Source organism: Equus asinus, chromosome 12, assembly GCF_041296235.1.
Source record: "Equus asinus isolate D_3611 breed Donkey chromosome 12, EquAss-T2T_v2, whole genome shotgun sequence".
In the NCBI taxonomy this organism is placed as follows: Eukaryota; Metazoa; Chordata; class Mammalia; order Perissodactyla; family Equidae; genus Equus; species Equus asinus.
Genome location: NC_091801.1, coordinates 63,623,200 through 63,637,319, shown reverse-complemented (window position 1 = coordinate 63,637,319; position 14,120 = coordinate 63,623,200). Strand labels below are relative to the sequence as shown.

Below are 14,120 nucleotides of genomic sequence, written 5' to 3'. Positions count from 1 at the left end.
GCCTGGTGTTTATTGGCTGGTAGATCACCGTGCAGGTAGTAAATTGGTACAACAGTGGTTGGGATCCTTCCACACTGAAGGGAACACACTTCTGGTTCAGATGTTTGCACAGCAAGAGAAAGGTGAGCAGCCCTAATAGTGAAGTCCACAAAATGCTTTATCAGGAATGCCAAGCCACATTCTGCTCTTTGTGGCTCATGACATCGGGGGAAACCACTTGCAAGGGGGCTTGAAGCAGTTACGTTGACAAAACTGTTTATTTTCACGGTTGGTTTTATGCTAGGATTTTGTTGGTGAATGATTTTCTTACATCAATAAAACTTCTCCAGTGAGGCCAATCTTCTCCATGAAAGTAAGGGTCAGCCAAACCATGAACTAGAATAGAAATGGGGTTTTAGCATTCTAGGGCAAGACTTGCAAATATTAAAACCTTGGCTGGATACGTACAGTCTTCATGTGGACTTGATAACTCATAAAAGCTTACTTCCCTTCTGGCCTAAGCAGTCAGATCCATGCAACTTAAGAAATGCCAGAATTTGAATTTATACAGATATCACCCTGATTGGAACGGTTCCTGATGCCACTTTCCTCACACTCATGAAGTCCCCTTTCTTTGCACAGGCTGCCTGTGTCCCTGTGATGCTCAGCAATGGATGGGAGTTGCCATTCTCTGAAGTGATTAATTGGAACCAAGCTGCCGTCATAGGCGATGAGAGATTGTTATTACAGGTAAGGGAGGGGCTGTGGCCTTCAACACATCAGTGGATTATTGCTGCCCCCGTCCAAACTTTCAAAGAAGATGAATCCAAAAGGTCAGCTCTATAAAAGAAATTTTATCAGGAGAAAATTGCCTGTGTCATGGTGAATATGAAGTCATTTAATATGACATTGTTCACTTTCCAACACAAAATCTGCCCAGGTCCACGGAATATATTCGGAAAAGGAGAAGTTGCAGGTAAAGGACATGAACTTTGGTGGTGAGAAAGAGGTGTATATCCATCCCTTTCAATATCTAGAATTTTTAGGAATGATACCAGAGAATTTTTGTACCATCCTGCCACTTCATATTCCTTTCCCCGGTTTCTCTATTTGCCTTGAGATTAATTTTCCGAAAGAGAGAGGTCTCTAGGGTTGATTCTTTTTTTTAGGGTTGATTCTTATAATTAGTGTTATCATGGCTCAAATGATCGAGTCTGGGTGTCTGAGCGAGTGTTATCGTTAAGATGTATATTTAAAAGAGCAGCCTTTAAGGAAAAATGTTTTTTTTAAATCTATTGTTGGCCACTTGGATTTCTTTTTTTTAACGGTTTATTTTATTGTGGTAAGAACACTTATGAGATCTACTCTCTTAAATTTTGAAAGGTACAATACGTTATTGTTGACTATCGGTACAATGCTGTACAGCAGATCTCCAGAGCTTGTTCATCTTGCTTAACTCAAACTTTATGCCCGTTGAGTAAGTCCTCATTTTCCCATTCTCCCAGCCCCTGGCAACCATGATTCCACTCATGTACCTCATGTAAGTGGAATCATGCAGCATTTGTCTTTCTGTGACTCGTTATTTCACTTAGCATAATCTGCTCAAGGTTCATCCATGTTGTCCTGTGTTGCAGAATTAAGACTGGATATTGTTGAAATGTCCATATTACCCAAAGTTGTCTACAGATTCAATACAATCCCTAGCAAAATCCCACTGTCATTTTTTACAGAAATAGAAATTTTAAACAATCCTAAAATTTATATGGAGCCACAGAAGACCCTGAATAACCAAGTCAATCTCGAGAAAGAACAAAGCTGGAGGCATCATACTTCCTGATTTCAAAATGTATTATGAAGCTACAGTCAACAAAACAGTACAGTACTGGCAAAAAGACAGACACATAGACCAATGGAACAGAATGGAGAGCCCAGAAATAAATTCACACATACATAGTCAACCAGTCCTTGACAAGGGTGCCTAATAAAAGTTTGAACTTCTCCAGGCTGCCTGGGTAGGGGGATACTTACAGAGAAATCCGAGGACAGAAATGGTCAGTCACTAAGGATTTCTAAAGCCCCTTTGTGCAATAATGATTTAGGATCAACATAAATTGCAATGCTCCTTTTTCTAAAATTATAGAATATTTTAATATTTATTTTTTATTGAGGTAACATTGGTTTATAACATTATATACATCAGATGTGCATCATTATATTTTTATATCATTGTATTTGTGTATAATTATATTATTATATTTTGACTTCTGTATAGACTACATCATGTTCACCACCAAAGGTCTAGTTTCCAGCCGTCACTGTACACATCACATGTACCTCTTTACCCCTTTCGCCCTCTCCCTATTCCCCTTCCACTCTGGTAACCAGCAATCTGTTCTCTGTATAAAATTATGGAATACTTTAACGTTTTTCTTTCGTGGCATTATGTACTTTATCTTGAACTGCCACAGATATTTGTAGAATAATATTTTTAATGTCCTTGCTTTTTTTGATATCCAGAAAATCGAGTTTCTAACTCTTCTTGATTCTGCTTCTGCGCTGCTGGCCAGTGTGCTAGCTAACTGGGGAAGTAAGGTGGCACTCTGTAAAGTAACAGGTGAAATATGTATAACTGACAGCCCTGTGCATTAGGCAGGCCAAGCCAACGCAGCTCCCAAAACATTGCTTCTGTCTGCTACTCAGGTCTGTAATCTCTGTGGCCCCTGGCACCTCAGAAGCAAAAGAGGAATCCATGATCTAGCAGAGTCCTCCGCATGCAGAGATGGGGTGTTCCTAAAACATTTGCTCATGAAAGGCCACGCAAAAGTAATACATGTGGTTCTTTTCCATGTTGCCATTTCTCTTCCTTTTATGATTTTTTAAAAATAATGCATGTTCATTAAAGGAAATTTGGAAAATAAAGGGAATAAAAAACATGAGCCATAATTTCTCCCTGTACGTACCAACGTTCCTGGGAGTTTGATGTGCACAAGTTGAGTCTGTCTTGGAGATGGAGAGCATTCCAGGAGGCTTAATTGTGGTTGTCCACCTTTTACCCTTTCACCAAAGTTGATGGCATTTCACCTTCTGAAGCAACTTTTTGGCTTGACTCTAAAGATTTTGATTTTCATTCTACACCCATGCAGACTTGCTGGGATTTTCCTCTCTCATCTGCTGTCTCTCTCTGCACAGCTGCCTGCATATTGAACAGCGACTGCACTGTCGTTGACAGTGGTTTTAAAAGAGCTGGCACTGAGCCCAAATGTCTGCTCTGGGAGATGTTTTTGTTATGTTACAGTTTTTCATTTCCTGTTTTAGAACAACTCTGATGTTTTTATTTGCATATATTCTTGTCATCGTGTCACTAAGAGAGCTTAATGTTGCTTTCCTACGTCTATTTTGGTAGATTCCATTAGTTTTGGTACCATACATGACCTTTTATTAAGACTTCATTGAGTTCTGCAACTTTGAACAATCCGGCCAAATTGGAATTAATTTATCACTTTCCCGTACCTGTCTCTCAGGACAAGCAGATTAATAACCAATAGCCAAATGCCATGAAAACTTGGAACTCTGTCTTTTCAGTCAATTGGAATTATCTTCCAGAGCACTTTGCAGAGTGCCGTCAGACACTTAACATCATACGCCCAAACAGGTAGAATATATTTTAGTTGATGTAGTAACATCAAGATGTGGCTTATATAAGAGAGGGGAACGTGTTGGTAGGTTAATCTATGATGTTCCCTTTCTCCTTTCATAAGCATAGCCTATTCTTTTTTCTGGAGATGGCATGGTGATGATAGCTTTCAGCATTTTTCTAATGAATTGGTTTCTTGTGACCATGATAAAAACAGTGAAGTCAACCTATATGACTCTTAGAAAATACCATTGACATTTAGAAGAGGGCATGATTATGAAAATTGAACAGGATAATTTTTTTCTAGGCTTGCTTTGGCAATCTAGGTAATTTTCTCAGGGAGTAAATAAAAATAAATTTTCTTTTACTACTCAGGGATCCATGATATGAATGGTTTCTCTACCTTCTCCAGGGGTATTTTCCTCCTATTTGACCTTGAGCTCTGGTTTCAGGCTGTTTGCCTGCCAGTGTTTCTCCTTCACCTGTTGCCTCCATGTTTCTTCAGTGTTGGGCATCCAGATACACACTTTGGGGCACAGATTTAGTATCTGCTTTAGGACATTGCCAAAGCAAGTGAGCTTGTCCTTCTGTTCTTACTGTGAAGCAGTTTCATTCCACCTTCTAAGAGTAGTCTTGATTCAAAAAATGTGCTACCACCTTCTTCCCCTGCAGTAGAAATTCAGATGTAGTCTTAGTCACAATGCCATGGGTAACTTGGTTATTAAAGCAGCTCGAAGAGCATTCCTGGTTCAGCCCGGGCCCCCATGTCTCTCTGATTAGTTACACATAGGGAGGCAAGCATGCAGAAAGAGGTGAACACAAAAGGGCACTTGCTAATCACAAAGAATTTCCCCTAAGAGTGTAGACTCCATAAATGAAATAGACCTTGAACTCCAGGTGAAGATAGGGAGCAAACCCAGGAAACTCACCAGAAACCAGGAAGCACATTTCAGAGCTCCAGACCCAAGCAGGTTCACACGTAGATGTTACACAATTGGTCCAACTTTGAATATCATCACCCTTATATCAATAATAATAGTAGTAGTAATAATAATTGCTATATTAATTAAGCATCCCATGTTCTAGGTGCTGCTAAGTACTTATATGATCTTCATTATGACCTTAAGATGTTAGTACTGTATCCCCACTTTGTAAATGAGGAAATGGAATCTTTGAGAGATCGAGTCACTTGTCCAAAGAAGCAGAACTAGTAAATGGTGGAGCCAAGAATCCCACCTTGGTCTAACACTTGTGTCTTTGTGCTTAACCGTTAAGATATATTGCTAGTAAAGATAATGATATCCCTATGGTGGCTTCAGATGGCTATGTTGAATTCAGCTCTTATTTCTTGAATAACAACTATATAAAAGCTACTCCCCCAGCCTACACATTTTAGTGTAGCAGGATAAGACATAGATCCCTCCTTTAATATTATATAGCCTGGTAGAGAGCAGTGATGGCTAAACGTGTGATGTTTGACAGATTGAGTTAGATTGGGGTAAGGGCTGGAGCCAGAGAGAGAGGTCTGGGGAGCAGGAAAACTCTTGGGGTGAGGCAGGAGGGATGTGCACATAGAAATGACTAACCCCAGCTTCAGATTTAAGGGAGAGGCTCAGAGACATTCCCTAAAAAGCCCTTTTGTAGATAATGTGTGGTCCCTGGCATGGCATATCTTACAAGTGCTTGGGGCATGATGTCTTTCAGCCTTTCCCCAAGGTCTGTAGCTCTTTCTCTGTGAAATTTGATTCTCCATATGCAGGATTGAGAATCTGTGGGACGCTAAGAGGGGAAAACAGCAATTGCTACTATAAGAATACCCCAGGCAACTGATGAGCTGCTACCAAATCTTAGAGGTGAACTCTAACTTTCGTGCATTAAAAGTCATTAAAGCTGCTTCGCAGTAAGTGCTGTTTGTACCTGACACCTCTTACAGGCATTTCAACGTAGGGCTTGGTGGTTTTTAGTAGATCTGTGTGCTCCAAGCTGAATGCTACGAAGAATAAAAGCCTAACCCAAGTGAGTTATTTCTATCAAACGGCATCTCATTGTTTTCCAGTTACAGTTATGATGTGTTTCCCTTGTGTTACAGATTCCTTCTACAATCAGGTCTATTCATCAGGATAAAATCCTAGCACTTAGACAGCAGACACAATTCTTGTGGGAGGCTTATTTTTCTTCAGTTGAGAAGATTGTATTAACTACACTAGAGGTAAGTGAGACCACTTGGCTGTTGGTCTTGAATAATGGTCCTTTATGCACTTCTCTCAGCCTTTTGTTTTGCTGCTGGTGATGTATAATTGGTCTAATGGGGCAAAACTGAATTTTCAGTACTTGGATATGTCAGTTAAACCCCTTTTACCTGCTCTGCCATACCTAAGCAAATACTTCCATTCCTGACAAACTCCACAGAGGAAAATTGACGTGGAGAGAAATAATACTCCTTGACACAGAGATCGGCTCTGTCTTACATCATTTCAGGAACATGTGGCTAATGACAGCCCTCCTGTCATTCACACTCAGTGGCATCCTTTGAAGACATATTTCTAGAGCCCATTTAGAAAATAGATAGTGACCAAGTAGGGGAAAATCTTCTACCACTCTAAAAACATGACTAGTTTCCTGGACACCATAGTCCAATGGCATTGAGGGACAGCAAAATTAATTCTCAAGACATGTGCAACTCAACCAGCATTACTGTTGCAAGGATGAGTTAAGAAGGATATCCGGATTATACCTATCTGGTGCAGAAATTGTTAAAGTTTATGAAATCAGAAAATCTTCCAGGGAAAGAGGTGCCCATCTTCAAGTTGCTTTTTTAAGGCAAGAAGGAAAAAGGAAAGGGAGCATGGAGATCATTAAAACCTTTGGAAGTGGAGCAGATAGCAATGGCCTGAGGCTACAGCAAAGTAGCACAAAAAGCTAAGAAAAGATTTAGGAAACTGCACACTCATGAATTACAGGCTTGCAAGAAGGAGAGCAGAGGTGCTCTGGTGAAGCACAGCGTTGAGGTGATTCTGCATGTGCGCATGATGAGGTGGAGACATTTGTGGCCTCACTTTTGGAGTATTTGCTTTGGAAAAGTGATTACTGCTCCAAAAGCTAATCTAATTTGGAGCATACACTGAGAAGTCTGAGTAAAGCCAAGAAAACTGAAGTCACTGGGTTTTGTCCACATCGCAGTTTTCTTGACATCCTGGGTATCAGGGTCAATGCTGGCCATGCCCCAGGCCTACTGGGGCATTTACCTACCCTAAGCCTCACCTGGTCCTGCTCTCGCCTGGGGGCATGTTCTAGCTGGCCTGTCCTCTCATGAACAGTGCACATTGTTTTTATCCTGGAACTAAGTGAAAAGGGCTATTTACGACCCAGACCCGCCAATGAAGGCAGCAGGATCTGAATGGCTTCCAAGGGCTTCCTTATTTCAAGCAAACTCCTCTTCCTCCTCCAAAAGCATTCTTCTCAATTAAAATTGATTGAGTTTTCACTTTTGTTCATAGCAGCAGATTTGAATGTGCAATAGAGTGAATATGTAACAGATTCTACACCTTTCTTTTCTTCCATCCTGTCCTCCATCCAAGACCCTTCCTAGCCCTTCTTAAGGAAAGTTGAATGTCATTTTTTTTTTTGCCTTTTGGAATGAGTGCTTTTTATCAGAGACGTGTATATTCATTTTAGAAAATAATGGAAAATACTTAAAGCATAAAAATATAATATAATCTACCCATGCAAAATCACTATTGATATATATATACACACACACACACAATACATCTATATTAGTTTTTTTCTAGGCAAATTTGTAAATATGTTGTTATTTCTAGTTTAAAAAGGAGTCTTTCTGTACTTAGTCTATAACCTGTTTTTTCTGCTTAATAATATATTGTCAATATTTTCTCATGTTATTAGATTTTTTTCTACAATTATTTTAATGACTATATAATATTCCACTTATGATATCACTTAATTTTTTTAAAGTAATCTCCACTTTGGGGATATTACTGTTGTTTCTGGTTTTTCATTTTTATTCCCGTCATCAAAGCAAATAGCCTGCGAGCCAAATTGTTGTGAGGGTTCAAGATTACTTCCTTAGGATAAATTCCTTGAATTCGAAGTCCTGCTTCAAAGAATATGCCAAATATGAAGATTTCTAATATAAATTGTCCATTTTCCTCCAATAGAATTGAACTAATTTATAATTCCTCCAACTTATATGACAGGACCTGTTAAGGTTTTTTTTTTCTCTTTCACCAGTATTGAGCATGATGTCTTTTACATGATAAACCATTATTTTCTTATTTTATATTGCTTAGGATATTAGTATGAATGAATATTTTTCATATATTTCTTGCTTCCGCAACTCACAAAGAAAGAAATAGAAATGGCCACAGTGTTGTCACGCTTTTTGTCATAAATTTTTAAGAGCTTATTATGTTAAAAATATTATCCCTTTGACTCACTTATTGCAAATATTTTCCCTCAATTTGTGGTATGCTTTTCAATTTTGTTTAGATTGTGCAATCTTTTCATCTGTGTAGAAAGGACTTTTCGACCCATAATTTTATTCATACACACACATTTACTTAGATTTTTCTAGTACTTTCATGGTTAATTTTCTCATTTAGCTATTTAATCCAGTTTACTTTTATATATAATCTGTGTTGAAAAATCTAAACCTTTTTTTTTGACAAATTGTTGTGTAGTTTTCCCAATACATTTCATAGGTTTTTCTTTCCTGACTGTTTTCACATGCCACTTTTATGCATCTTAGGGTCTGTTTTTGATCTTTTAATCCTGCATTATTGGTTGTCTACTTTAATATACCCAGACCACGTGTTTTCTTTTATTTTACCCTGTACACCAACCTTTCATGAACCTCTATCATTTAACCAATCTGCTATTGTTGACTATTACTGTTGTTTCTAATTATTTGTCATAGATATAGAAATAGAAGTCTTTATCTAAGTGATGATTTCCTACATGAAGCTTAGACAATGTTTCTATTTCTTTAGGATAGAGTCTTTGAACTGGGATTACTCAGCCAAACGGTCTAGGCATTTCTAAGGCTCATGATATGTATCGCCAAATTACTCTTCAAAAGGGTGTATCAGTCTAGACTCGCACAAGCTGTCTGGGGGAGACCCTGTCTTGCTGCATTCTTGTCAGCCTTAAGGATCATAATTAAAACACACACATACACAACTTTACTAATTTGCCAGGTGAAAGATAGTATCTCATTAATTACATTTCTTTTGAGTGTGGTTTGGTACACAGATCTGGTCTCTTGCTTGTTAAGTTAGCAGTGCTCAATTACCCTGTAATAACAGTTGGATGTGTTGTATTCATCAGAATAGGATCTTAAATCAAGCTGTTTTCATCGCTCTGCCTGGAAAGGCCTTCTTCCCTTCAGATTTAAGATATTCAATTCTTTAGTGACACAGTTGTTTGGAAAACACTACAAACCATATACTTCATTCAAATTTATAGCAACTGTCAAATCTCCTTTATATAGTTTCAAGATTGGATTGTACCAATTTGACCTCTCAACCTGATTGCATGAGAGATACCATCCAGTTTCCCTTTTTAATTCAGAACTCAGATTACCCCAGAATTCAACATAAATAAAAAAAAAACAGAGAAAATGGCAGAAAATGCCATCAACATACGCAAATAAACAAAGCCAATGTGTTTATAAGAACGATTTAAATATCACATCTCAAAAACACGCACTTAACTAGATGATATAGGTCATTCAGTCCCTGCTGGTGCTCCCAAGACATGAAGACAATTCAGAATTACCCTTCAACAACGTAAATTTGAGGATCCCTTGCTTTTGGGATGCTCTACACTCACACTCTTTCTTCCTTACTTGCCAGATTCTAGGCCATGGTAGGGGCTTACTTGGTCTTTGGAGATTATGAGCCTTAGAGTTGTAGGGCATGCTTAGACACAATTGAAAACAGGATGCCTCATCCTTCTCTCCAATGCCAGGGTCAGGTATTGGTACATTCCATTGTGGTGCACTCTATCATATTTGGGATTCACCTAGTATTTCCAATCTGATTGAGATTTCCTAATTCTGCATCTTGAAGTTAAAGAACTATTTAATAAGAGCTACGCTCTTTGGAGCTTAGTTTTTTTGTGCAAATAGAGAAGTAATGATAGGACGGTGATAAAACACTGCAAAGACAGTGTTCCTTCATGGATTCCATTATTTGTCAGAATATTGCACGACAGTAACCTGGCACTGAGGATTGAACCATAGGAGCTCAGTCAGAATCAAGGTGAGCAAAAGAAAAGTGTGTGAGATTGTAATAATATATGAAAACAGCTAATGATAGCTTGGAAAGCACATTTTTCGTGGAGTTTTATGAAGTATTCATTCTCCATTTTTCTCTTCAGTTATTTAACCATGCACACTCAAACCATGATATTGCTGATGCTGTTGTACAATGAAACTTTAAAATCAATGAGATAATGGAAATAGAAAATTGCTTTTCCTTGAAACAAAGTGGCATATGGTGGCACTGCATGTATTAGGCAACATTGCATTGGTCTAAAGACCAAGTCAGGGCCACATACAATGACTATAACCAATAGTCCATTATTTAAAAAAAGGATGGCACAGAAAAAAGAAAAATAAGGAGGGATTCTTCCCTTTGAATTTCACGTTAAGAAATATTATCCTTATTAAGGATTCTTTTTGGAGCAATAATGAAAAAAATCTTGTATTATGTGTGTGCATGTGTTTGTGTGTATGTATTGATTTTCTTTATAGCCAAAGAAATGTCCAACTTCTAAATGTAATGTCTTGTTCTACAACAATAAAGAGTGAGCACTAAGTGCCCTGAAAGGATCATGGGAGCTGTTCAGGGTAGCAATAGGCAGAATTGGACGTTAGAAGAGGGACAAAATGACCTTTCTGTCTGGTGGAATGAGATCCATACTCTTTCAAACTTTTGAGAAGACAAGTTGTTATAAACCTTTTAAAAAGATATTTGGTGGGGGCCAGTCCCATGGCCGAGTGGTTAAAGTTCTGCACACTCTGCTTTGGTGGCCCAGGTTCACAGGTTTGGATCCTGCTCCACTCATCAGCCATGCTGTGGAGGCATCCCACATACAAAATAGAGGAGGATTGGCACAGATGTTAGCTCAGGGCTAATCTTCCTCAAGCAAAAAAAGAGAAAGATTGGCAATGGATGTTACCTCAGGGCAAATCTTTCTCACCAAAAAGAAAAAAAACAACACATTTGGCAATACATATGAACAGCCTTAAAAGTGTTCATACTCTTTGACAAAGTCCTAAAGAATCAATCTTAAATGTGGAAAAATTTTATTCATGAGTATGTTCATTGCTTTGCATGGAAAAAAATTGCACTATTGTTGCTCATTTAGGATAAGTAAACTCTGAATGCTATTAATAACATGGGAAGATATCTATAATATATATTATCTATGATATTATAGCAGTGAAAAAAGGGAAAAATATATGCCTAGAAAATGAATACAGGAACGAGATTTTTTTCACAGACAAGAAAATCAAGTCTTAAAAACTATGAAAACTTAGGCAGTTGTTCCTAACAAATTCTGAGAGGCTGTTATAATTAATGTGATATTTCATTGTTTCGTTACCAATGAGGAAAGGGAGACATAAAAGTGGCAAACTGCTTGACCCAGGTTAAAATCTACATTTGCAATTGCTCTTATACCTTTGCTGATATCTTCCTGTCAAGATCCGTTTGAAGAGAGTATAAAATGCTTATTGGTATTTCAGAGTACTGTAACTTACCATATCCTTGAATTCGAAAAGATAACAATGTTGTGATACTGAACCAGAAGGAGTCTATGACAATGAGAAGCATACCACCCAGAAACCCAAAGTGAATGGTGGCCCATTTTGTAACATTTCTGAGTTCCATGTCATTTGTATGTGGATCAGATTTATGATGCTACCTATTGTCAATTTATTCTATGTCTTAATACCAAACTTATTTAAGTGACCACATACTGGAACCTACATAAATTTGGAAAGCAAAAAGAGAGAGAATCTAAGTGAAAAACTATCAAAGAAAATAAGTAGACAGTAGATTTGGAAGGTGCAAATAATAAAAGCTGGGATAAATGGTGTCTGAATTGAAATTCCTAGCCATGTAAAACCTTTTCACAACCATGACAATTTTCTCATAATTAATGCCTGGATAGCAGCATTTTAATACATCTCTGTTGTACCACAAGGAGTAAACATTAACATTTTAGCTAGATTCCTAAAATCTCTACCAAATTAGAAACCTCTGCCCAGCCATATAAAATTAGCAGTTTCGATCTGGGGGACAGATAAAATGCAGAGATCATTGAACTAAGATATTTGAGTTCTTCTGAATTTCCTCCTTGCCTCCTTTCTTCTCTCTCATTAAGAAATATAAACATGATAAGGTTTGCAAAGATAAATGTAGCTCACTTTATTACTCGTCTAGTCTCCATGTGGGATGAGATGAGAGTGTTAATAACCTTAGCAAATAATAAAACTCCATTTAAAATAGTCTGTACTTAAAATCACATTGCATTAAATGGGGACCTGGAAAATGATGATTTAGCTCTTTAATCTCTTTACATATGCAGGCTTTTTCTTTTTTTTAGGTACAGGGAAAAAAACCATTGCTAAAAACATGAAATTCTGTATCAAGTTAATTATTTGCCAAATCATATCTTAATGAGTGGATGGTCTAATTACAGGAGTTTGAAAGTCACAGAGAGAAATCTGCACAGTGAACTAATCATATTCATCTGACAAATGATTCAGGATGGGAAAATGTTTGACTCTAAATGTAGAATTTAATGATCTGCAAGGTCCCAAAGTCCAAAGAAACTAATGAACTAGCCTGGTTATTAATAGTCTTCCTAAGCCATAGTTCTTGTCTTGTTATGTAGGATGTTTTGAACAATTGTTAACTCACTACTTTTTGAGATGAAATATAGAAAACTTTGGCTAACCAATCCCCAAAGTCCTACCACTGACTTTGAAAGGAACTATGACAAGCATATAAATCTGTCTCCCGAATTAGAGAAACAGATCAAAACCTCAACACCTTCTAGAATGTGTCATGCCTTCAATATGCTGCCAGCTCAGGGTCCACATGGACATCTCTGTGCAATGAGAACAGATCTTCCCAATGTCTATCTAGAACCACTGCTAGATGCTCAACCATCAAGGAAATTGGTCCACACACTCTACTGTGAAATCAACATGGACTTATTATTATGAAAAGATAAGATAGAATTTATGGTTAAACTGAAGTTTCGTTAGGAAATTTGATTAGCTCTAATTCGTCTCTTTCTCTGTCTCACGCTTTTCCATTGCTCTGTTACTCTCTTTGTGTCTCACACATTTTTATCAGTGAGGAATTGGGGGTAGAGTCACTACTTTGAGTGTCATTATCCCTCCAATTTGGACTGAGCATGATCCTTGTCAAATACCATCAGGGTCTCATCCTCAGCATGTGTTACATTTTTGTTTTCCAGATTATTCAGGACAGAATATTCAAGCACATATCACGTAACAGTTTAATATGGAACAAACATCCTGGAGGATTGTTCGTACTACCACAGTATTCATCTTATCTGGGAGATTTTCCTTACTACTATGCTAATTTAGGTAAGTGAGCTCCTTCCGGGGAGCTACCCTTTTTTACTCTCCAGATCTTGTCCATAATTAAGGTCCCTTGATTTTTCTATTCTATAGCAGGGTGTTCCTAACAGCCTGCATTGGAGATTGCTTTCTAGAGCCCTGTCATAAACAGTGTATCAAGGTCAGGAATTATAAATCCAGCAGAGCATTGAAAACTGGAAAAACTTCCTTCTTATCTGAACAGCTACACTTTATATATAGTAGAGTTATTTCTTTTTGAGAAATAGGCTTCCCAAATTCTGGATCATTTTGAACATGAGAATGGGTTGGCTGTGGTTTTAAGTCGCATCATAGATAAAATGGAGCTACAAGATCTCTAATTTTTTATATTTTTCCACAATCCCAACTTCTCTATCTTGTACCAAAGAAAAACTGAATTAATAAAGGGAAAGGTGAAAGATTTAAGAATATATGACAAGGGACAAATTTATCACTCGTTCAACATTTCTTGTGCTCCTCTTATGTGCTATGTTAGCACCATGCTAGGTGGTAGAAATAAAAAGTCACGTGAGATACGGTCTCCACTCTCAAGCAGAGATTCCAGTTGACATGGCAAGAAGACTCTAGACTTTCCACCCAATGCTGATAGTCTCCAATAACTTCTTCACCCTTTTTTGAGTTGTACATATTTAGCTGATAAGATGAAACTTAAAGAAATTCAGATTCATGGCCTGAAGTATCAACCACTGGTCAAGAACCCTTTAATCCAAACCAAACGTGTTATGAGGACCATATCAAAATCAGTGAACGGTCCGCACTGGGTTCACTAAATACATTTAGAATTTAGTAATTTTCAGAGTAAGGCAGTATTTGATACAATTTCTA

The 14,120-nt window shown here is 37.7% G+C and overlaps 1 protein-coding gene across 1 annotated transcript in view; it reads left to right on the top strand.

The window, feature by feature from the left end:
- The window catches only part of EXT1 (exostosin glycosyltransferase 1), a 271,633-nt gene that overhangs the window by 237,409 nt on the left and 20,104 nt on the right, over positions 1-14,120 (top strand). The window contains exons 3-5 of the mRNA XM_044780760.2: positions 622-729; positions 5,703-5,822; positions 13,130-13,262. Coding sequence (XP_044636695.1) covers positions 622-729; positions 5,703-5,822; positions 13,130-13,262 — 361 coding nt within the window. The remainder of the gene's footprint in view (positions 1-621; positions 730-5,702; positions 5,823-13,129; positions 13,263-14,120) is intronic.